Source organism: Geotrypetes seraphini, chromosome 8, assembly GCF_902459505.1.
Source record: "Geotrypetes seraphini chromosome 8, aGeoSer1.1, whole genome shotgun sequence".
In the NCBI taxonomy this organism is placed as follows: Eukaryota; Metazoa; Chordata; class Amphibia; order Gymnophiona; family Dermophiidae; genus Geotrypetes; species Geotrypetes seraphini.
In genome coordinates, this window is record NC_047091.1 from 151,660,071 (window position 1) to 151,685,407 (window position 25,337).

The 25,337-nt window shown below is 43.7% G+C and overlaps 1 protein-coding gene across 1 annotated transcript in view; it reads right to left on the bottom strand.

Annotated features, from left to right (window-relative positions):
* The window catches only part of RFLNA (refilin A), a 48,762-nt gene extending 45,456 nt beyond the window's left edge, over positions 1-3,306 (bottom strand). Inside the window, exons 1-2 of the mRNA XM_033956303.1 lie at positions 3,120-3,306; positions 1,897-2,259 (exon numbers count right to left, since the gene is read on the bottom strand). Of these exons, the coding sequence (XP_033812194.1) occupies positions 1,897-2,115 (219 nt within the window). The 5' untranslated portion in view covers positions 2,116-2,259; positions 3,120-3,306. The remainder of the gene's footprint in view (positions 1-1,896; positions 2,260-3,119) is intronic.
* Between the last annotated feature and the right edge of the window lie 22,031 nt (positions 3,307-25,337).

Genomic DNA, 25,337 nt, shown 5'->3' on the forward strand with positions numbered 1-25,337 from the left:
CATGTTTGATCTAGGTTCATTACACACCACCATAGCAGTCAACTTTTCCAAAATTATTGGGGGGTGCTAAATTATGCCTTCTTAAATCACAGTTAAGGAGTTTGCTCAATACTGGGGGTGCTCAAGCACCCACAGAGCTGGCTCCTATTCACACTAACCTGCTAACAGTTGCAACCTTCTCTGTTCACAGCAGAATCCCACCAAGTACACATATTGCATACCTGTGACAGGCCAACTCCAACAATGGGAATCATGTTCTTAGCCCTAGAGCAGATAACAGACCAATATGGCCGCCTCCTGTTCATCTCCTGTTTTTCCCACCAACTAAAGTAAACAATGACAATGGGATTTTAAGTGCACCAAGCAGGTTTTCGCTTCTTTCTCTCTGTTCAAGAAGACTGCCAGCAGTGCACTGCAAATTTTGGAAGAACCACAGTGTAATTAGAGAAGATGCTGCTTGAGGGTGAGCAGGTTTCAAAGCAAAGACCTGACTTAGCTAAAGGTTCTTTTAAGCACATCACTGAAGCTATTCACAGATGTTTGTTCAATAGAAAGGTCCGATCTTCAGCTTGTTTGTTCACTCATTCCTGTAAGTTAGAGTGGACTAAAACGGCAATCACACAGTATTTTGCTCTCAGATATAGGATGCAACAACCCCTTGGATAAATCAGACTCTACATGTGAAAGGTCCACCTTAGGAGAATGACACGGGGACAAATTTTTCCCTATCCCCGCAGGAACTCAGTTTCCCCATCCTGTACCCGTGAGTTTTGTCGCTGTCGCTGTCCCATTCCTGTAAGCTCTGCCTTCACCGCACAAGCCTCGAACACATGATTTTAAAATGTTTGAGGCGGGGGCAGGAAAAGAACTCACCAGAACAGTCAAGTCACAATATTCCTTCTCAAAGGTCAGTGCCTAGAACCCCAAATCATTACTTACTGGATGAGGATCACCATCCAAGACAAAATAGAGCAGAAAAAACTATTTACATTGTCCAATTTGACACGGACAAGAGGACACGGAATGAAGCTAAGGGGGGACAAGTTCAGGACTAATATCAGGAAGTTCTGCTTCACTCAGAGAGTGGTTGACACCTGGAATGCTCTCCCAGAGGAGGTTATTGCGGAATCGACCGTCCTAGGATTGAAAAGCAAACTAGATGCACATCTCCTTAAGAGAGGCATAGAAGGATATGGGTGACTAAAAATTACGCCAGGTAGGGCTTCCGCGTGTGCAAATCGCCGGACTTGATGGACCGAAGGTCTGATCCGGAGACGACGCTTCTTATGTTCTTATGTACAGAACAAATCCTACTGGCCCTCGGAAATTCAAACACAATCTACAATAGCCTCTGTTTCAGCACTTATTGGCCAATGTTTAATTCCCCATTTGGACCTAAAACTGCATAATACACACCTGTTGGCCCCTGTTTACGGCTCCAAACCCAGAACTCACAAAACTCTCTCCAAACCCCTGTATTTACAAGAATCTGACAAATGTATTGAAATGGTACCACTATATCAGGACTTCCCAAACCTGTCTGGAGAGCCGCAAAGCCAGTCAAGCTTTTACTATATCTATAACATATATGCATGAGATCAATTTGCATACAAGAAGGGCAGTGCACAAAGATTTCTGTTGTGCAGCTTCATTGTGGAGATACCCTGAAATCTTGACTGTGGGATCCCCAGGACAGATTTGGGAAACCCTGCACTACAACCCCCAAATACACACAGAAACATATTTATTGGGTAGGTGCATTTCATCTTACCCAGGTTGCTCGATGGTCCAATTTACCACATTCATCATGTGGGCATACCAAAGACCTCTCCCTCCTTGAGGAAGGGCTAGCAGATTTTCTAAACAATTTCAGGAAGACGACGCAAAGGTTCTTACCACTTTCCCCTCTTTTGCTTCTTTCCTATAGCCATGCCCTGAGTAATGAAGGACAGTGATGCTGCCTCCAGCTCTGCCCTCCAGGAGACCTGGAGAAATGGAGTAGAAAGGCGGGCTGGGGCTGGGAGGGAGTCCGGAGTCCGGGCTATCCAACAAGCCTTCCCGGTTCTTCTCTTTCAAGCTGTCTTCCATCGCTTGTAAGTGCAGGTGACCTACCATTGCTAGCGCCAGTAGGACACAGTTCAAGAAAATCCACCTGGGGCTTCCGGTCCCTGGCAAAAGAAGGTTTTAGAGCCCCCCCTGCCCTGTCAGCAGCCCCCAAGTGATTTCCAGAGATGAGTCTTCCCGAAGGCCTCCCTGTTCCTGGAGAGAGAAAAATGCAAGAAATTAAATCTATGGCTAAGTCCACTCAATAGAACCCCCTCATCAAATAAAAATCTGAAGAATAAAGTTTCAAGTTTATTAGAATTTTATATACCGCCTATCAAGGTTATCTAAGCGGTTTTACAATCAGTCCCTATCTGTCCCGGTGGGCTCACAATCTATTTAACATACCTGGGGCTCTGGAAGATTAAGTGACTTACACAGGGTCACAAGGAGCAGCACCGGGTTTGAACCCACAACCCCAGGGTGCTAAGGCTGTAGCTTCAACCACCGCGCCACACACTCCTCCAATAGTGGGGGTGGGGGGGGAGGGAAGCACACAATTTTGGGGAAAAAACCCCCCAAACTTGCAAACTAGTAACTCCTTCAAAACTATTCACCAATTTCAATCCGAGCTGGAGAGAAAAGGAGAGTGGAAACCAGTGCTCGACAAAATGCACCTAGCAATGGGTGCGAGAAAAAGCTGGGAGAGAGGAATAATCTATCCTGGCTCTTCTGGTCCAGGACTAAACAGCCCAAGTTTTTCATTCTATTTCTGGGCTCATATGCCACCTCTCTAGTTCACCAAAGAGGTTTAGGGTAATTTTACAAAAGAATGCACTAAACACACATTTCTGCAAACTACAAAATCCCCCAACAGGAACTGTTTTGTGGGTAGGTTGAGCCGAGATCTGAGAAGCCTCTGCCTTAAGGAAGGACCCAGAAAATTCCAGGGTAAAACCAATATATATATACTGTATTTTTCATTCAGACTATAAATAAAAAAAGGAAATATTGCCGCTTTTTTGGGGCGGAATCTAGTGGAAAAAGGGATGAAATTCCAGAAACGTTTCACTTACGCTTTGCCGGGACGGAGGCTAGAAGAGAGTATTAGTGCGAGTGGGTCCTGCCGCTCTGCGCGCGCTCAGCCCAAGCACCTCGCTATGAATCAAGCCGCTGCTGGCTAAGGCTCTCCTTTCCTTCCCTCCCCTGCTCCGCCTGGAGCCGAGCCAGAACCCAGTGGGAGCTGGCACTCCTCCAGCCCCAGCCAGCAGAGAGGGAGGGAGGGAGAGCTCCTGTTTTCATTCACAGCTGCAAAGAGGAACCAAAGTGAAAAGGGGTGGGGGGGGAAGAGGGACAGAGCTAGCTGGTGGAAAAGCCTACAACCGAAAAAGAACTGCCAGATCCTTTATTAAAGGTTTGCAACTGTTTAATTCGGACTTTAAAAAAAAAAAAAAAAAAAATTCACTAGCTTTATCGATGAAGAGAAAATCTCATTGTTTTCAGGTGCAAAACTTGAATAAAATCGCTGCAATAATTGTCCCATAGTCTCAAATCATTATGACCTGGTTTTGCACAATTTATATAAATGCATAATAACATCCTACAAGATGGCAGATAAAAGACCAGTGTAGTTCATCCAGTCTGCTCAGTTTAAGCGACTTGTTATTGACATTCCACAGCTTCCAGGTTATTCAGTTCCAGGAGGGAGATTTAAGGTCAGTCCTGGGTTTCTACCAACCTCATCCTGTTGCATTATGGGAACTGCTGCAGCTGATTTCAAAAATCAGGGACTACAAATCCCAGACTGCTTTGGGATCTATTTAAAACCAGGGACAGCCAACGAGCCTCCCTTCCAGAGGCCACCGAGTGCAGGTTACCTCCCTCTGCCTCTTCCTTTCGGGTTGTAATTGCCACTCTATGCGGGTCACCTCTGCCTTCCTCTTCCATAGGGTTGTAACTGCTGCTGTGTGTGGATTGCCCTCTTTAGAGCCATAACTGCCACTCTGTTCAGTTTACCTCCCCCTTTGCTTTCTTAGGACTGCAAAAAAAGTGTAGTTACTTACCTGTAACATAGGTTCTCCGAGGACAGCAGGATAGTCAGCCACACAACACACTTTGTGGACTTGTGCCTTCAGCCTTCAGCTCCTTCTGTCGGAACAAAGCCTTAATTATTGGGATAGTATTTGGTGACTCTTATGAGTCAAATAGTGCAAGCAACCACTGAGCTAATGGGATTTTTGAACTGACAAACTCGACTGTGTGCGAACCAGTGGCTCCAAAAGTGCCAGCTTGTGAGAACATCCCACCACAAATAACCATTAGAAACACCAGAACAGAAAAGACAACAAGACAAGACCCAGGGGTAGGGAACTCCGGTCCTCGAGAGCCATATTCCAGTCAGGTTTTCCCCAATGAAAATGCATTGAAAGCAGTGCATGCAAATAGATCTCATGCATATTCATTAGGGAAATCCTGAAAACCCAACTGGAATATGGCTCTCGAGGACCGGAGTTCCCTACTCCTGGCCTAGAGAAAGTAAAAATCTGAATCAGAATGAGGCACATTTCTTATTATTGCTGTTCATGAAGATGAGCGATCCCAGGCAGGGCAGAATTAATTCTTCGAGGGCCCCTAGGCACCCAAGTACGCTGCCCCGCCCCCAATCTCTGCCCATGCCCTGCCCCTGTCCCGCCCCCATTTATCTGTTTTCTTATTTACTTCTTTATTTCCACTTGCATTTATTTTATTTTATTTTAATTCAAAACAAACAAAGATTAGCATACCAGTGCAGTGTTTCTTCTATGCAACCCCCAAACATCTCTGAACAAATCCCCCTTCCTACCTACTTACCCAGGACTTTAACTCTGAACCCTTTCTATGCATATATAAAAGTGTTCAAATATTTTTTTAAAGCAGTAATACTATCTGAAATATGTCTATATTAATAACCAAGTTTACAACGCCTCTCAACTGCCTCACTCTACATCAACCAACTGTAACACATATGTTCAAAGAAGCGTGGGATGAACACAGAGGATCTAGAATCAGAAAATAATATTAAATATTGAACTAAGGCCAGTACTGGGCAGACTTACATGATCTGTATATGGCAGTTTGGGGGAGGATGGGCTGGAGAGGGCTTCAATGGCTGGGAGGGTGTAGATGGGCTGCAGTAGATTTTGACGGAGATTTCGGCAGTTGGAACCTAAGCACAATACCAGGTAGAGCTTTGGATTCTTGCCCAGAAATATCTAAAAAGGAAAAATGTAAAAAAATTTAAATTGAATCAGGTTGGGCAGACTGGATGGACCATTCGGATCTTTATCTGCTGTCATCTACTATGTTACTATGTATAAACAACCAAATCTGTAACTCCTCTAGCACATTCCACTCCAGGTATGTTAACTTGCAATGAAACAACAAGGCAAGCAGTCCACCAAAGAATCCAAAATGAAACAAAAGAAGATTAGCAGAAAAATAAGGAGATTCAAATTAGGTTAATTCAAAGTGCTCCCAAGAACCATGCCTGATGCATTTTGCCAAAAAAGGCTGGTCAACGCTAACAAAAAAACCATGTCTTTCATACAAATAGAACACAGAAAACACCTTTGCCTAGTATGGAATATGTAATCACAAACTAACCTCTCCCCCTTTTACAAAACTCTCTCCTCTCCTTCCCTCTCCCACATCCCCATGGTCGGGCATTTCACTCTCTTCTCTCCCTTCCTCCCACTTCCATCAGCATCTGCCCCCTTTCTCGCCTTTCAACCCAATTCCATCCAGTATCCTTCCCCTTATATCTCTCCCCTTCCCCTGCACACCAATTCTATTATCCCCTTTCTCTCCTTCCACCACCCTTCCATACCACCCTGCCCCCTTTCTCTTCCTCCACCACCCTTCCATACCATCCTTCTCACAACCCTTCCATACCACCCTGCTCCCTTTCTCTCCCTCCAGCACCTTTCCATCCTCCTTTCTCTCTCCCCCACGGCAAAGCCTTTCCCCCGCAGCAACATCAACGCCCCCCTAGCAATGGCAACGGGCCCCCCCCCACCCGCAGCAACACCAACACCAACACCAAAGCGGCCAAATGTGTTACAGAGCAAGTAAGTGACGTCGGAGGGGGGTGGACCAGCAGAAGCAGTCATCGCAGGACCTTCCAGTAACACATCCGGTCACATTGCTGTTGCTGCGGGCGGGCGGGCCGTTACTGCATGGGGGGGACCGTTGCCGTTACTGCGGGGGGTGGGGGATCCGTTGCCGTTGAAAAATAGCAAGGTGAGTCGCCCTCCTTCAGCGGGCCCTCCTCACAGTTTTGGGCCCTAGGCATGTGCCTACTTTGCCTAGTGATTAATCCAGCCCTGCTCCCAGGCTAACTCAGTCACACTGGGCAGAACAGAGAAAGAGTGTGATGGCACCTCATGCCAAAGACCAGGAAGAGATCTGAACCCTAACTATGGGAGACACAGAGGGAGTTGTGGGAAGGCAAGGGAGAGCAAGAAGGGAGTGTGTAGCACAGTGGGTATAGGAAGATTACAGAGCAGACTAGGTTGGGGTTACCATATAGCTCCAGGAAAAGGAAGAAGGATTGAGACATTCGGGTTTTACTTTTATTGAAAGCAATGGAAATAAAACCCAGATGTCTCAATCAATCCTCTTTTTTTCTGAAGCCATATGGTAAATTAAAAAAACAACAACCCTAGACTGGGAGGACTAAAAGTGCCCTTACAGTGCATTTTGTGTATGCCTTCAAAAAGATATAAAAAGGATGGAATCGGTCCAGAGGAAGGCTACTAAAATGGTGTCTGGTCTTCATCACAAGGCATATGGGGACAGACTTAAAGATCTCAATATGCTTACTTTAGAGGAAAGGCGGGAGAGGGGAGATATGATAGAGACGTTTAAATACCTATGTGGCGTAAATGTGCACGAGTCGAGTCTCATTTGAAAGGAAGCTCTGGAATGAGAGGGCATAGGATGAAGTTAAGAGGTGATAGGCTCCGGAGTAATCCAAGGAAATACTTATTTTTTACAGAAAGGATGGTAGATGTGTGGAACAGTCTCTTGGTAGAGGTGGTAGAGACAAAAGACTGTGTCTGAATTCAAGAAAGCGAAGGACAGGCACATAGAAACACCTTGAAAACAATAGCAGATATGGGTGCAGTTAACCGGCACCCATGGTGATTAATAGATGCCGGATAAATGTAGTTTCTGGTTGCTTGAGAGTTACTATTAAAAATAGGCCTAACTAAGACTATACTCCATACTATGCCATATCATAAACTGTTCCAGACACTCTACCAGAATGTAGTAGGTACAGCGTGGGCATACTCAGGTGTGGCGTGCCCAATTTACACTTAAACTTTTGCCAGAAATTGATTTTATTTTCATTTTAATGTAAAGTATTACAGTATTTCTTAGATTTTTTATCTGGTTGCTTGAGTTCCGGTTAATAGAGTCTACTGTATAAGTTTCCCCCTATTACTGCACTGTACTTCTACCAGGTAATGTCACAAAATAGATAAATAGCTAAATAAATGAAAATGGAAAAAGCCCCTAAGGGAATCACCTGCTGCCTTAATTGAAGGAATGTCTTCCTTGCAGCCTGAGTATCAGAAGATAAATCAGTGAAAACTCTAATCTTATGCCCCAAAAAAGAAAATCAAGATTCTGGAAAAAAAAAAAGAAAAACCCTTCAACACTATGGGGTCCTTTTACTAAGGCCCTCTTTTACTAAGGTGCGCTAACCGATTAGCGTGTGCTAGTCGATTTAGTCCACGCTAAACACTAATGCGTCCATATTAGTCTATGGACATGTTAGCATTTAGCATGTGCTAATCGATTAGCGGGGGTTAGACAGGGCCAGCGGTAGTAAGAGCTAGTGGCTACCATCTTCTTTTTTCTAGCGTATTCATCGGGGAAATCCTGAAAACCCGACTGGATTCTGGCCCTCGAGGACCGGAGTTGCCCACCCCTGGTCTAGCAGACTGCGGGCCTACTTGTTTTGTGTGCCAAGAGATGCTAGTTTTAGTCCAGTGCCTTGGTGACTGTAACTTATTAACTTAATGGCATCTTGGTGAATGAATGGCCATGCTCCACATACCTCTCAGGCAGGAGAGTCAGTTTATTTGTGCAGTGCTAAACTAACTTGCTGTGAAACTGAGCGGGAGTGCAGGTCACATTGCAGGGCATGGAGGCTCACACCCACCCTGGGCCTAAGCAAAGCCCTTACTTACACAGGATTTATAGGCAGAGGGAAACAAAGCGCTGACTCACAAATGTCAAAATAGCTACCGACACAGCAACCTCTGTTAATAAGTATATTTGACCCTATTCCTTGAAACTAGCAAATCATCTGGTCCAGCGATTTAAAGCTGATTACAGTAGGATCTTTCATTTTCTTCTTGGGCTGCATCTATCTGAGAATTCTAGAGACGGCTTAAAGGTTACAATTCCCATAAATGAGAGCATGCCGTGTCACATGTACAGCTTGCAAACTGTGAATTGGCATATGGAGGGTGTGCAATGCCCACTTACCTCAAGACAGCACTAAATACTGTTTGCATTAAGACCAACTTTATCCTACTATGAAGCTTTAGGCCAGGGGGTCTCAAAGTCCCTCGTTGAGGGCCGCAATCCAGTCAGGTTTTCAGGATTTCCCCAATGAATATGCATGAGATCTATGTGCATGCACTGCTTTCAATGCATATTCATTGGAGAAATCCTGAAAACCCGACTGGATTGCAGCCTTCAAGGAGGGACTTTGAGATCCCTTCTTTAGGCTGACACATTACATTATTAGGAATGCAGTATGACCAAGTGAATCGTATGGGACCTGTGCATTAAAGCTTCTTCTGAAAATATTGTAGTGTGCGTGTGAACAAGGGATATAACAGATAACGCACAAAATTTGATGTGCGCCTGCTAAAATATACAATGTAAGGTTTTGACAACTTAGATTCACAGGAGAGTGTGATGTCGTGGTTAGAGCGATAGCCCCAGCACCCTGAAATTGTGGGTTCAAACCCCATGCTGCTACCCTGAGCAAGTCACATAATCCTCCACTGCCCCAGGTACATTAGATTAAGATTGTGAGACCATCAGTCCAGATAGGGAACATGCTTGAAGTACTTGTCTGTAAACTGCTTTGAGTGTGCTTATAAAACGACAAAAAGGTGGTATACACGTCCCAATCCCCGCTGCCCCTGAAAGAGAGCATTCTAGGCAAACAAGATGATCTTAACAGGGCTCGACCAGCAATTTGTGCAGACAGACTCATCTAGATCTAGCCAATTGATTACATTCCTGAAGAAATATTAGCTTTTAAAGTTCTCTAAGCTCCCACTTAGATGTTCCCTCCACTGAGAATCTAAACAAACCACAGCCCTGCTCCACTGATCCTTATCAAAGCCTCATGCAGGTTGATACTTGCAAGCGGATGAACCACTGAGAAATAAACTCCTGAAGATAATCTTCCAAACAACAAGGCAGGCGGACGAGATGTAATTTTAAACAGCCATATGGAGCAAAAGAAGTGGCATATACTGAGACCCAAGAGCCAGGTCAATGCAAGAGGCTCAACCCACACTTAGTTGAGTGAAAAAGAACTTCCTGGCGTTTGTTCGAAAGGGGAAAGGTTTAGAACAAACGCCAGGAAGTTCTTTTTCACTCAGAGGGTAGTGGATACATGGAACGCGCTACCGGAGGATGTGATAAGCAGGAGCACGCTACAGGGCTTCAAAGAGGGTCTGGACAGGTACCTGGAGGACAAAGGGATTGAGGGGTACAGATAGGAGTAGAGGTAGGTAATAGGGATAGGATTAGAGGATTAGAGGCAGTTACAAAATTAGTCAGGGACACTGTTCAGGCAATTAGGCCTGATGGGCCGCCGCGAGAGCGGACCGCTGGGCAGGATGGACCTCTGGTCTGACTCAGCGGAGGCAACTTCTTATGTTCTTGACAACGACGAGAGTTTGCATATGTTTTTGTATATTATGTACTCGACCAGGGAAGCTCACATTGATTGGAGTACTGTTGTGCGATGGGGGGGATGGGTGATAACACAAAATTTTATTTGTATACCGCAATACACCATAAAGTTTAATGCGGTTAACAGGGGTTACGTAGAAGATTGTACATAAGAGGAGAGGGTACAATGACAAGTAACGTAGGAGTGGCAGGTCTGAGTCAAATAAATTCTCACTAAAAAAAAATCCCTTTCTAAATAAATGCAAAACAAAATTCTAAGTGAATAATCAGGCCCTTTAATTAGGTCATTCTGGTCTGCCATCCTGTTATTTTTAGGCTCATTATGGGGTTGTTCTGTTGTAGATTCATCAAGGGGAGTAATTTTTGGAAAAACTGCGTCTTGTGGGGTTTTTGGTAAAAAGAAGTGTCTCTTATTTCAAAAGGCGTGTATAATAGGACATAAATGTATTATGCAATTTTGGTTATCAAAAGAAGCTCCTAGTTTTTGGCATTGGAGGAATCAATTTCATCGTCTATTGTTATTTGAGACTTTGGAAGTTAGGCGTTCGGCTAGGAAAATTCGTATGTTTATGGAAATTTGGGATCCGTATATTCAGAATCTTTCAATTAAAGCAAGAAGTTTAATTCTTCATGATTTACATTGAAGCTATGATTATTTATCTAAAATTACAGTTCTTTACTTTTATTATTCTTTATTTTTGTCAATTTTCATTGGGTTTGGGGGGGTTTAGTATGATTCTTTCAATAAAAAAGTTATAAACTAAATTTTGGGGGAGGATAGGGGGGAGAGGTCAATAGGAAAAGGGAAGGGGGGTTGGAATTAGGGGGAGGGTATTGAGAGATGTAATGGGTATTTGGGGAAATATATTTTGAAGAAATGAAAGATATTTGATGGAAATTAATATGACAAATTTTAATGTAATGACTATTTTATTGTATTATAATATTGTATATTTACTGATTTCTTCAATAAAATTTTTTAAAATTAATGCCACTTAACAACAGTGAATCAAAAGTGGTTTTATTAAGTGCATCATAACTCTCCCTTCCTACCTCCCAAAATGCTCTAAACATATCAGTTGAAAGCTCAAAAGACAAAAGAAAAAGCACTTATCTTTGTATGATCGTCTCTCTGTAATCCAGTAAGAGTGCAGGCATCATGTGTCACCTAAGGAAAGCTTATAAGGTAAAATCTGGTATTATAACTATGGAAAATCCAACCTATAAACTGTCTGTTTGTCAATTAGGATAAAACTGTAGAATAATAATAATAATTTATTTCTTATATACCGCTATACCGTGAGGTTCAGAGCGGTTTACAGTAAAGATACAAAAAAGATGCAATAAAATAAAATAAATGAAGAAAAGTACTTGGAAGTTCCTTTACTGTCCCGAAGGCTCACAATCTAGCTAAAGTACTTAAGAAAAAAAAAAAATAAATTATTAGATTATAAAGATAGAATAGATAAAACCAGAGATACAATACATAGGAAATTATTTTAAGTTACATTACATAGAGAATTACATTATATAGGAAAATACTTAACATAGTAAATTACATATCAATGGAAAATTAAATCTGGTTACTTTACATAGAGTCTTAATAGAGAATAACCAGAGCAAATTATAACCAGTAAACTGTATATTAGTATTAGACCCTAAAAATGTGTCTAGTTAGAAAAAAACTTGTATTGGAAACAGGTACTGAAATTATGGCGCATCTAGAGCTCCTTTTACTAAGGTGCGCTAGCGTTTTTAGCACACGCAGCAGATTAGCGCACGCTAACCCTGCGCTACGCGGCTAGAACTAATGCCAGCTCAATGCTGGAGTTAGCGTCTAGCGCGGGGGGGCATTGTAGTGTGCACTATTCTGCGCGTTAATGCCCTAACGCAGCTTAGTAAAAGGAGCCCCTAGTGTAAATTGTAACCTGTTAACTATATACTATGAATGTTTAACTTGTAACCCATGTAACAACAGGACAGAAATTGAAATAAATAAATAAGGGTAGCGCAGACGTCATGAGCAGTAGGTTCAGTTGCCGAAAACAACCCCAAAGTGAAAATCAGTGTCCAAACTCAACCACGCAAAATCCAAACAGTACACAGTTCAGAATTCCAACGTCAACCACGCAAAATCTAAACAGTACACAGTTCAGAATTCCCAACGTCAACCACGCAAAATCCAAACAGTACACAGTTCAGAATTCCAACGTCAACCACGCAAAATCTAAACAGTACACAGTTCAGAATTCCCAACGTCAACCACGCAAAATCCAAACAGTACACAGTTCAGAATTCCAACGTCAACCACGCAAAATCTAAACAGTACACAGTTCAGAATTCCTAATGTCAAAACAGTTCTTCTCCCTCACTGTTGCCAGTGTTAATGTGACTGAGCACTATTATTCACTTAGAATTTTGTTTCGCATTTATTTAGATAGGGATTTTTTTGTTAGTGAGAATATATTGGATATTGTTTGAAATCCCTCAGAGTGTGGTCTGAGTCGAATACAACAGAGGTGAGGTGATATAAGGAGAACTCGAGAAATAAACAGCGTTTGGATCTCAGCACAGTACAGTAAGGAAGGAACGAGTCCGTACCTAGAGCTTTCCTTCGTCTTGAGGAGAATGAGAGACACGCGAAGAGGGCACAGGGTTTAGTGTTCTACTAGGAATTTGTTGAACAAATATGTTTTGAATCCTCACCTGACGAGTATGTATGACGAGGACGACCCTATGATGGGGAGTAATTCCCGGCTGTAGTGAGCTGCTTAATATGATAGTAATTTTGTCACATAGGTTTTTTTCAGGTTTTCCTAGCAGGGAGGGGTAGGCGAAGATGGAGTTGGAACGCAAAAGCCGGGTTGGTGGTGGTGGGGAGGGTAGTTTGGTAGGAGACCATAAGAGCCAAAGGGCTCCTTTTACAAAGGCGTGTTAGCGTTTTTAGCGCAAGCGAGCTGAAAAATTACCGCCTGCTTAAAAGGAGCCCAAAGTTACTTTGTTGTGTTGTACATTGGACTTTTGGGGAAATGGGGAAGGGGCTATTTGTTTCTACTTGTATTGTTTGGAATGCTTAACAAAATAATAATAATTTTTTAAAAAGAGCAATGAAAAGCAGGTAGCCTGTGTTTAGGAACTAAAGAGACCATGAGTTAAGAACCAAGAGAAATGGCATTCTGAAGCATCTGGCTTATGAGAAACAGGAAGGTGTTGCCATCTGATTTTAACCACCGCACCATGCCAGCAGTCAACCAAGGGTAGGCAAAGCACCAGCAGACAAAAGACAAGCTCCCATCACTCTGCAGATAAGGGAGCAGCCAGCACGGAAATTTGGGTGGGGCCAGGCACCGTAAGGTCTTCTCCTTTTCCGAGGTCCATGTGGTATGTTAATTGTTATTGGGCGGTAATCTGCAATTTTAAAAAAAAAAACCCAAACCCAACAACAACAAATGCAGAAAATGACATTTGGGGAATGGGTGGGGACTGCTCCTTACAGTTAATGTCACCTCAGCAGACGCACCTAAACTGGATCACGCATTATCTGCTGTGCAGTTAATGCAGGGGAGTTACGTTTTCTCTGGATTAAATCCATGGCAGCAGGAAGACTCACAACTTTTAATATATTTGCAGTTACCACATGTTATTTTTGGCAATTACCATGTGATGCCTGCAAACTCTTACCACACCTTAATAAATACGGAGCTAAACATAGTGAGTTGAGGTTCATGTACAAGAACCAGGTTTCTGTGGTTTCCAAGCCAGTTCTGTTGCTTCTGTGAAACATTTCCAGTGTACGTACCTGAAATGCTGAGGGAAAGGGAATGCTAATTCTTTTTTTTATGTTACCCTACAAATCAAATATTAAATTGTATCATACTGTAAGTCATTCTCCCTATAATGCTATTTTCAAGACATCTTTTGCCCTAAGGCCCTGATTTTTTATAAGAGAGGGCAAATCCCACTGAAGTGTTTTTGGAATCCAGTTAATCTATTGCTATTTACCTTATTATTCTCTATAAACAGATATATTGTGTTAAACTTTCATTCCCACCATATCAACATGGCTATTCATATATGTTAAATCAGTGGTTCCCAACCCTGTCCTGGAGGACCACCAGGCCAATCGGGTTTTCAGGCTAGCCCTAATGAATATACATGAGAGAGATTTGCGTATAATAGAAGTGAGAGGCATGCAAATCTGCTCCATGCATATTCATTAGGGCTAGCCTGAAAACCCGATTGGCCTGGTGGTCCTCCAGGACAGGGTTGGGAACCACTGTGTTAAATAACTAGAATAGTTCCCTAGTCGATACCATCTGGCATATTTGGCTTAGATTGCATTTCATCATGTCTGTTTGATGTTCTGTATACATGTTAACTTAAAATTAAAGATGTATTGAACTTAAAAAAAAAGAAAAAAAAATTAAGACAGGGCAAATCCAGGACTACAGCTGAATCAGAATTTAAAATGAAAGCTTGTTCTGTGATCCCCCCCAAAACCAAATTTGGGCCAGATTTGTTTTCTATGGCTAATGGGAAGGGCAAAGTATGGAAGAAGTTGGCCAATTATAGGCTCTTTAGAATATGGGTTTAAGGCAGGGGTAGGGAACTCCGGTCCTCGAGAGCCGTATTCCGGTCGGGTTTTCAGGATTTCCTCAATGAATATGCATGAGATCTATGTGCTTGCACTGCTTTCAATGCATATTCATTGGGGAAATCCTGAAAACCCGACTAGAATACGTCTCTCGAGGACCGGAGTTCCCTACCCCTGGTTTAAGGTAACCCATTTGTTGCCATTTAAGTCTGTCTCCTGCCCTGAAGTCATAACTTTAATATAGGTACAACAGGAATATAGCACAATGGACCCAAGGGATACGATTTAATGCTATTGGTGTTGCAAGATAGAAAATGACACGGGGACAAATTTTTCCACGTCCCTGCGGGAACTCATTTTCCCATCCCGTCCCAGAGAGTTCTTTTCTTGTCCTTGCCCCATTCCTGCAAGCTGCGTCCTCATCTGCACAAGCCTCAAACACTTTAAAATCATAAGTAGCAACATTCTAGAGCTCAGATTCAAGGGAAAAACACAAAAAAACAAGCCATTGGGATGTCTGGGGGACAGCAGTCTTACTAAACTGACCACACAGACATCCCAGCAGCCTGGGGGCAATACAGTGAATTTCACATAAAATGCTCATATTGTATGGTGAGCCCTCTAGGAACAGCAAAAACTGCACTGTACCCAACTGTATACCACACCAATAGCCTTTATACCAGCAGGTGACACCTATATGTGAGTTCAGTAAGTATTTTGTGGTTTTGGGGGGGAGGGGTGCTCACAGTTTCTGCCACTATTGTACCAATCAGCTGGTAAGCCCTTCCTATCTGTGCCCTTCTCTTCAACTGCCAACTTCAGGCTCTGTCCCTTCTACCTTGCTGCACTGTATGGTTGGTACAAGCTGCCCGAATCTCTGTGGCAGACTCCTTCTCTGGCAGTGTACAAGGCCCAGTTAAAAGTCCACCTCTTTGAGAGTGATTTTGACTCCTAACTCCTATCACCTTGGGTTCTGCATCTCCAACCCTAAAGGTCACAAGTTAGGTTGTAAGCTCTTCCGAGCTGGGATCGTCTATAAGTGTCAAAATGAACAGCGCTGTGTATGCCTTTTAGCACTATGTAAGTGATTAGTAGTAGTAGGATATAGGACTGGGTTCCTTTCTCTACAGTCCACTGCAGTGATCACTAGGCTACTCCAGAGACCTGCTTGCTGCTCTGAAGCTTTATAGAGCCTGGTCTTTACTATCACTTTCACCTATTAGGGAGTAACCACTGGGGATTAAGGGGGAGAGGTCATGACTTTATCCCTCCAGTGATCATATGGTCAGTTTGGGTATCTTTTTGACACTTAGGCCCCAGATTCTAAAAGTGGCACCATTAGGAAGGTGCCGGAAGGTGCTCTACCGGTGCCTAAGTTAAGTGGTTGAATTGGCTATTAGTGGCATAGTAATTGAATGTGCCATTAAAAACCAGATGCCTCCAAAACACGGAACTGGAATCACGTCTACACAGAGGCTTATCAGCGCTGAACGTCAAAAGAGACATGGTTATGGGTGGGGTTGACATTTGGCACCACTAAGTGTGATTCTACATCGGAAATGTAAGCCTGTAAAATCCTGGCCTAGGTCTCTGGAAACTACATTTGATACCAGTCCACGATTCTGGAAACAGCACCGTAATCTGAGTGACAAGCGACCGGTGCCATTTTTTCAGGCGCCATTTTCGGAATCCGGGCCTTGGTCATTGTTGAAACAGGTCCACCCAAAAATGTCCTTTTGTGGCCCTGAAAATTTTTACAAATTTCATTATCCCAGAAAAATGTCCAAATAGTGAGCCAGCCCTAGTTCCACCCAAAAGCAAGCCTTCAACGCGCCTCCTTAGATCAGTGCTGAGAAAAACATCTTAAGAATGAGTTTTGAAAATAATGATTTGGATTTTTTTTTGCAAAAATAACGTCCATTAGCTATTTTTATTGGAAGTTTTTCTGTTTTGAAAATGAGCCTCATAAGCATTCATATGTCTTTATAAAATAAGCTTGTACCAGGTGCCTACTTGATCTCCCCACCTAGGTGATCTTAAAAAATTACCCTCAGCAAGGATTGGGTTTCAAATTACAATCAAGATATTCGGCCATTTAAGGACATTTTAACTTGTATATATTACATTATTTCAAATGCTTACAATCTTCCCAATCTATATAACCTGGCCTAGGCAGAGTAGAAACTTATGTGTTGAAGCTATATACAGAGCAGCTACATTTCACCATTGCATATATAACTATCCTATTTTAGGTTCAAACAATTTTTATTGATGCAAACAACAGCAAAGACAACGCCAGGGCACCCCAAGGGTGCACAGTATATACAATGATGCATCATATACAATAATATAACAAGCATGTATAGAATAAGAGTAACAGCAACCAAACTCCCCCCTCCCCATCCTACTCTACATAGGGCGAGCGAGATTAATGAGGGCGGAAAGGCACTCCGAGGCCCTGGACTCTTATGAGCCCTGAGGATGCCACACCACCCCCTCCCCCCACCAATCCCACTTATCCTATCCATGACTAAGTGCCAGAACCTTTCAATACCCCCCATCTCCCCTCCCTAATCCCCCCTTCACTCCCCCCCCCAATGATACTCCCAACCCGCCCCACCAGTATTCACCATTACTCTCCCATCCCGACTAACTGAGCGCCCAGATTAGGACACTCATCTTAAGACTGCATTGCGGCCCTTTGGATGCAAGGCTTGCAGATATGGCTCCCAGATATTCAAGAACAACATCTTGCACTTCCTAGCCCCTCCGGCATCTCGCGCCTCCCAAATGATAACTATCCTATTTTATAATTCTTTAAATGGAAACACATTTGAAATAATTACCGTAGATACATAACACAAAGTTTAGCTTACCATCTAGATGTATAATAACACAGACTGAATCCTACATAGAAGACATCAATCAATCATCCTGAAAAGCATCATGAAACAACAATATCCTGAATTTCCTGAATTTGGGCACTTCAAGTTCAGTTTGTCATTCAAGAAAAATGATAATTCAGGCTCATGGCCCAGGATAGACTCCCTTGGACCCTTGATGTCCTGAAAATGTGGTGTAACTTGGACCAACAATGTAGCACTTGGTATATCCCAAACTCAGCTTCCAGTCCGCTCATAAGTTCTGTGCATGATGGCCTGTGCATAGAAAGGAGACACATTTTTAAATAAAATGAAAAAAAACCAACAATAACTTGAGATCGGTACTTACTGCATAATCATTTTTAAATATTAAGGCCTCAGCTATTTTAGGTTTTAGGTAACCCTGTTCTGTCGCCATATAGCCTGCGCTGCTTCAGTTGAGGACACTCTCACAGACATGTGGCATATTCAACAGAAAGTCAAACCATAGCATACCCAACATACACACAGGCAACTCCTTATAATTTTCTGAAATATATTTTATTGAGTAAATGAGCTAGATGTACTCACAAGTGATAAGTCTCTTAGATGTTGAAGGTGGAGAAGATGTAGATTTGAAGAATGGAGGATGGGCAGAGATGAGAAAAAAGGTTAGGCAGAAAGGTGCTCCAAGTTTTAGAGTTGAAATGCTGAGTTGGACAGCTTAAGATGAAATAATGCTGCTTTCCTGTGGATACAGCCATGTGCTCAAGATAGAGGCATAACTGTGACTGAGGTCTTTAGACAAAAAAAAAAGCTCAGGGTTTACCCAGAAAGCAGGTGAGGGAAGGAAGGAGACCAACAGGAACAAAGCTTGGCATCAGTTAACAGAAAGAGGTCATACATTTGCAGACCCATCTGAGCAAAGGTTGTAAAAATGACTAGGATGTACTTTAATGAGACAAAGCCCCAAGCTTAGAAGAGAGGCAAGGGGAGGGGATATTAGGAGAAAGACCTAGAGACACAGCTTGTACAGTAAGCAGGGGTGGCTGCAGTAAGTAAGAAACTACATTGCACATAATGCCTTGCTCACATACTGAGTGCAGCATAAAGTCCCAAGGAGAGAGGGAATACTTTAAACACATTTTAAACTAGTGCAAGGCTGCCGGGGGTAGAACAAACCCGTAGGAAGCAATTTTCATACAACCAATTCAGATGCAAAGTCTACAAATACTTTGTAAATTATACAGTGGACCTTATGCCTAATTTTTAAAGGGAAAGTATGTGCATCTTTCCTTTTGACACTTGCCCGCATTTCCTCTTAATGCATTCTGTAATTTGCTGATTGTCCAGCCTTCTTTCAATGTGAACCGCCTAAAAGTCGTTTGATTATGGCGGTATAGAAAAATAAAATTATTATTATTATTACAGCTTGGTACAGCTTTGTACCTTGTTTTTCAATGGCAGATTTTTACTGGAAAGAAGTGTGCATAAGTTTGAAACGCCAGTCTCTGTGTGTTGTTTTCCAAGTCTGCCCTAAATATAGCCACGGGGAAGCATCCCCTCAACTCACCTAAAAGCATGTGCACTGTGGAATCCTGTGTATGCTTTTGCCGGCTTGAGGAGGGCAGCTTTCAAAATACTAATTTGCCTGGTAAATCACTTCTTCTTACCTGGATAAAAGACTTTCAAAATTGTCCTCCCAAAACATGTGTTATTTAATTCTAGACCTTTATCTTAAGGTGTGCCAGTGAGCTGCTTTGTTAACAATCTGAGTTGCAAAAATGTCTGGAATCCTATCTGACAGTGAAGAGATGGGTGACCCTAAATTACTGTATAATGTTTTCCTTTTTATGGTGCAGTGAATGCTGCCTTAGACAAGCTGAAATACATCTGTTTGTGGTGGGAGACCCATTTTAGGTCAGTTCCTTTTTGAAACTTGCTCTGAAGTTGTGAGGGATTGGTGGAGCCAGGATCTCACAAAAGGGGCACTGTCTGTGAGGGGTGGTTTTTTTTTTCTTATTTTTTTTTTTTTTTCATAAGTCTTGTTAAACCCAGGCAGTAGGAGTTTGCACAGCTGCTGCTGGAAGAAAATGTATACTTGTATCTGACCTGCACCAATGGCTGGGGTGTTTCATTTGAGCCTTTCCAGCTGCACAATCCACAAACATTTAGGGCTCCTTTTACGAAGGTGCGCTAGTGTTTTTAACGCGCGCTAACCCCACGCTACACGGAAAATACTAACGCCAGCTCTATGGAGGCATTAGTGTCTAGCACGCGTGCTAACACTGCTAGTGCACCTTCATAAAAGAAGCCCTTAGATACCAGGTAAGAAAATTGTTCTCAGGGCTCATCTTTGCTAGAAATAAAACTTTTTTTTAGTTCCTGCAAGAGCTTAAGGTTCTCACTGAAATGCAGCATAAAATCTGCAGAGGGTCAAAATGTTATTGTTTCAAATGGACATCAGTCACCCTCACCTTTTGCCATGAACTGCAGCTCATTCTTGAATAAAGCTATTATTATTCAGATGCTGCCGTTAATATGTTAACCATCAACTTCAGTGAAATCCATGGATTTAAATATTTGATGAAGAGGAAAGACTTAATTTTAATGCCTGAGCTGATGATCCTTCATCTCTCTTTAATGTCCATCTATCCATCTAATTGCAAGAACAGCAGAGTTACGAGATAGGCAGGTGTCGTTCTGCCTCAAGATTGGGAATCTACGAGGGTAAATCAAAAAGCAAAGGCAAAATACATTTAACAGCTTTGATAGAAGTAACTGTGAGCAATTGAACATATCACTTTTCCACATAGTCCCCATGCAAGATGACGCATTTGTTGTATCGTTCAACTGGCTTCTGCATTCCTGCAGAGAAGTTTTTTGGCTTCACCCGAAACCAGGTGAGCACTGCTTCCTTTACTTCATCAAGTTTTGTCTTTTGCTCTCCGGGTCGCAGTAATGCATCCATGTCTCGTCGCCAGTGACAATTCTCTCCAGACTACTCGGATCTTAGGGACTGAGTCACAACCTTCACACGCTGTTGCTTGTGTTAAATCAGTTAGCTGTTTGGGAACAGACTTTCCTGCATCCCAAGTGATCATGCATTATGCAAATGCAGATCCATAGCTGATATCCAAATTTGCAGCCAATGAGACACCATTATCCGTCAGTCTTTTCTAATCAAGGCATCTGTTCTGTCAATGTGCTCTTGTGTGTGCAATGTTGATAGGTGACCAGAATGACCTTCATCAGTTACACCTGTTCTTCCCACTTTAAACCTTTTTACCCACTCACAAACATTTTGTTGATTTATGGTGCTATGTCCATACTGAGTCAATATCCTTCGTGAAATTCCACAGGTTTCACTCCCTCTGCCCATAGAAAGCGCATTATTGCATATTGTTCTTCGCGTTTCATTAGCTCTGTTCTGGTTATCGTGTAATTTAACTGCAATAAGGCTTCTGGTATCCAGTTCCACATTAGATACGAGGACAAATCAAAAATGAAAAGCAATTGTTAAAAAAATCCCATCAATATCAAGACAACAGCAGCATGAACAAACATGAAAAAGGATCTGCCAAAGTTAGAGGAATGGTCTAATATCTGGCAACTAAAATTCAATGCAAAGAAGTGCAAAATAATGCATTTGGGGATTAGAAATCGGAAGGAGCTGTATGTCTTGGGAGGTGAGAGGTTGATATGCATGGAAGGGGAGAGGGACCTTGGGGTGATAGAGTCCGAAGATCTAAAGGCAGAGAAACAGTGTGGCAAGGCAGTGGCTGTTGCCAGAAAGATGCTAGGCTATATAGAGAGAGGCATAACCAGTAGAAGAAAGAAAGGGTTGATGCCCCTGTACTGCTCGTTGGTGAAGCCTCACTTGGAGTATTGTGTTCAGTTTTGAAGAGCGTATCAGGCAAAGGATATAAGAAGACTTGAAGCGGTCCAGAGAAAGGCAATGAAAATCGTAGGAAGTTTGCACCAAAAGATGTATGAGGAGAGACTGGAAGCCCTGAAGTTTAAGTTTCAAGTTTTATTAGGATTTTATATACCACCTATCAAGGTTATCTAAGCGGTTTTACAATCAGGTACTCAAGCATTTTCCTTATCTGTCCCGGTGGGCTTACAATCTATCTAACATACCTGGGGCTATGGAGGATTAAGTGACTTGCCCAGGATCACAAGGAGCAGCGCAGGGGTTTGAACCCACAACCCCAGGGTGCTGAGGCTGTAGCTTCAACCACTGTGCCACACACTCCCCTGAACATGTATACCCTAGACTAGGAAAGGAGGGACAGGAGAGATATGATTCAGACGTTCAAATACTTGAAAGGTATTAACATAGAACAAAATCTTTTCCAGAGAAAGGAAAATGGTAAAACCAGAGGGCATAATTTGAGGTTGAAGAGTAATGTTAGGAAATTCTTCTTTATGAAGAGGGTAGTTGATCCCTGTAATGCGCTCCCGAGAGAGGTGGCAGAGAGGAAAACGGTGACAGAGTTAAAAAATGCGTGGGATGAACACAGAGGATCTCTAATCAGAAAATAATGGTATATATTGAAGAACTAAGGCCAGTACTGGGTAGACTTGCACGGTCTGTGTCCCGATATGGCCATTCAGTTGAGGATGGGCTGGGAATCTGGGATGGTTTAGATGGGCTGGAGTGAGCTTTGATGGTCCAGCATGATCCCTCCCTCGCTAGCTGTCCTGTGAGAACTGATCGCAGCCATTCAGAAAGCAGCACGGGCCCAAGCGGGAGCTCAGAAAGCTTTGCTCATGACCTCCACACCACTGGCTGGGAAATAGGAGAAGACAGCCATCTAGGGAGGGAGGGATTTTTAAAGGTACGGGGGTATGATTAAAAAAGGTACTGGGGGATGGGGGGATGATTTAGAGTACGTGGGGTTATGGGGGCCTGTCTGCCTGTCAATAGGCCACTATGCCTGCCTGCCCTGTGCCCTGTCCCTGCCCACCCTGTGGCCTGTCCCAGCCTACCACTAGACCACCAGAGGGGAGACAGGGTACAGAGCCTGGCAGGGAGGGGGGACAGGGTGCAGAGCCTGACAAGGAGTATGGGGTTGGGTACAGAGCCTGGCAGGGAGAATTTGGTTCAGAATGCTTTTTTTCTTGTTTTCCTCCTCTAAATCTAGGGTGCATCTTATGGTCAGGTGCATCTTATGGAGTGAAAAATACAGTATTTCTACACCTTCCCCTTCCCAACAACTCAGTCCAGGCCAGATATTGCTCTCTGAACCAAGGATATATTGATAATCTTAAGGGGTGGTTGAGAAAAATCAAACAAATATAGTCACTCAGGATGTGCTTGGACTCTTTCTTTCAGATGGAGGACCACTCCTCTCTTCCTACCCTAAAATACCTTGTAAAGATGGACTGAACTCAGATGTGGTCATGGGTTCAGTACTGTGACAGCTTCTGGCACTCCTTAACACTGATTCAGGGGACATTCTCTGTATCTTCTCTTTTTCCAGTATGAGGGGCTTTCTGGGCTTCTTTATCTACCAGAGGTGCTTTCTTTCTCTCATTCCTTCACTCCTCTCTCAGCAGTGGTGCACTAGCTTATCCCATACAATATTTCCTCTTCTGGGATACTAATTGAGACAGCTCCAAATATGCACTTTAATGGTACCGTGGATTAGCTAGCCAAAGATCTAGATCAGTGTATCTCAAACTGTGTTGCCAGGGCACACTAGTGTGCCTCCTGAGATTCCAAGTGTGCCGTGCCACACCGAGGAGGCAGAGAGGTGCCTGCCAGCTGACTTCCCTATGTGGTACAGCGCCAGCGCTGCCCAAGTCGCCATAGGCCTGCATGTCTCCCCCTTCTCTCTAGCGTTCTCTGGCTTCCCGGTCTCAACTTTAAAGCTAATTACAGCAGCCTGCAGAGGATTGCTGGTAGGTAAAATTATTTTATTTTCAATATAGTGATTGAGATGTGTCAGTTTTGAGAATTTATATCTGCTGTGTATATGAAAAATGAATGGAAAAAATTGCATGGGATCTGGGGCAGAGCTTGGGTGGGCCTAGGGAGATGGGATCTGGGGCAGAGCTTGGGTGGGCCTAGGGAGATGGGATCTGGGGCAGAGCTTGGGTGGGCCTAGGGAGGTCTGTGGTTGGGGTACTCAGTTGATATTTGTTAGACTTAGGGGGTACTTAGCTTGAAGTAGTTGAGAAACACTGCTGTAGGCAATCAGCTGGCGCCAGTGCCTCGCCTTCTCTCAGGCCCTCTTCCCTGCTGGCACCCCCTACTGGCATTTCAGGGCCCATCTGGAGGGCCTCTGCACATGCACGGATGTTGACATGATGATGTCATGCATACGCATGATGTCATCACCGCAATGTCCACGCACTTCTGGGTGCTTCAAGCCGTGCCACTGCCTTTATAAAGTTTGAGACACTGGACTAGATAATCGTTGGGTTTGATGTTTTAGAGCAGTTCCAATTTCCTTCCAAAGGAGGTCTCCGCAACCATTACCTTCTCAGGTTGACAACAGTGGCGTAATAAGTGGGGTGAGTGGGAGGGGAGGGCTCTGCCCTGGGCACCAAGTTGGTGGGGGTGCTGGCACCCCTCCTCCTTTCCGCCCCCACCTTTTCCTCCTCCTCCCCTCGTCACACGCACACACACCTTCCCTTCCCCCATAGCTCTAGTTGCTCACCGCCCCGAGCAACAATTTTAATGTGATCCTCGCGACTGCATCGTCTCTCCCGCGAACATCACTTCTGGATGCCGCGCATAATTCATTATGTCAGCGGGAGAGATGATGGGGTCGTGAAGATCACGCTGAAGCTCTTGTTGCTTGTGGCGGTGAACGACCAGAGGTATGGGGAAAGGGAAGGGGGGCTAGTGTGCAGCAGGGGGGGACTGGGGAAGGAGTAGGGGGTGCATGGATGAGGGCAGGGGAGGGGCACCCCAGCCCCGGGCACCTCTCACCCTCGCTATGCCACTGGTTGCCAATCAGCCAGTATTTGGCTGGTCTGGCCAGTTATAGGCAGAAAAGGTACATGTCAGTTTTCTGCCCACTTACGATCTCAATACTGTTCTGTTCAGCATATTTCTTCCTGCAAAAAGAAATATCTACACTGTGCTTCAAACCCCCCCCCCCCCAAACTATACAAAATGCGCTTTCTGCATAACTCTGTCAGGCAATTTTAATAAAATTTGGGTTATATTATCCTGAATAAATTTGCAATAAGCCTGCACTCACGCTAGAGAGTTGCGCGGGGACAGAAATCCCACCCATCCCCGCCCGTCCCCGCCAGGATCCTCTCCATCCCCACCCATCCCCGCCAGGATCCTCTCCGTCCCCATCCATCCCCGCAAGGAATTACCTCCATCCCCGCCCGTCCCCATAAAAAGCAGCAATTATTTCTGACAGGATCATCAATTCCACAGTTTCTTTTGTGTTTGCGCTGCTGTTTTCCTTGTGGAATCTCTTTGGTGGAACCCTTTTTTTGTTTTCTGTTCAGGTAATTAACTTATAAACCCCCTCTTTTACTAAGGCTGACGTGTCCATTATATTACATGGACGAACCCTGCTTCCAAAGCCTTCCATCCCCTTGGGAGTCCCGTTGGCTAGAGGGGGGTCCCCATGGGAGTCCCGTGGGCCAGAGGGGGGTCACCGTGGGAGTCCCGTGGGTTAGGGGGATTCTTTATTATAACTTTTGGTTTCATTAGCGCTGTATTGTTTTGAGCTGTCTCTCCCTCTCATTCTGTTATATTTTTGGGGCAGGGGAGATTATCTTTATGATCTACAATTTTCACTTATGGCACCATTAGTCCACTAAAGAGTATCCTGATTATATAGAGTTCAAATAACTCAGTTAAAGGCGTCCTT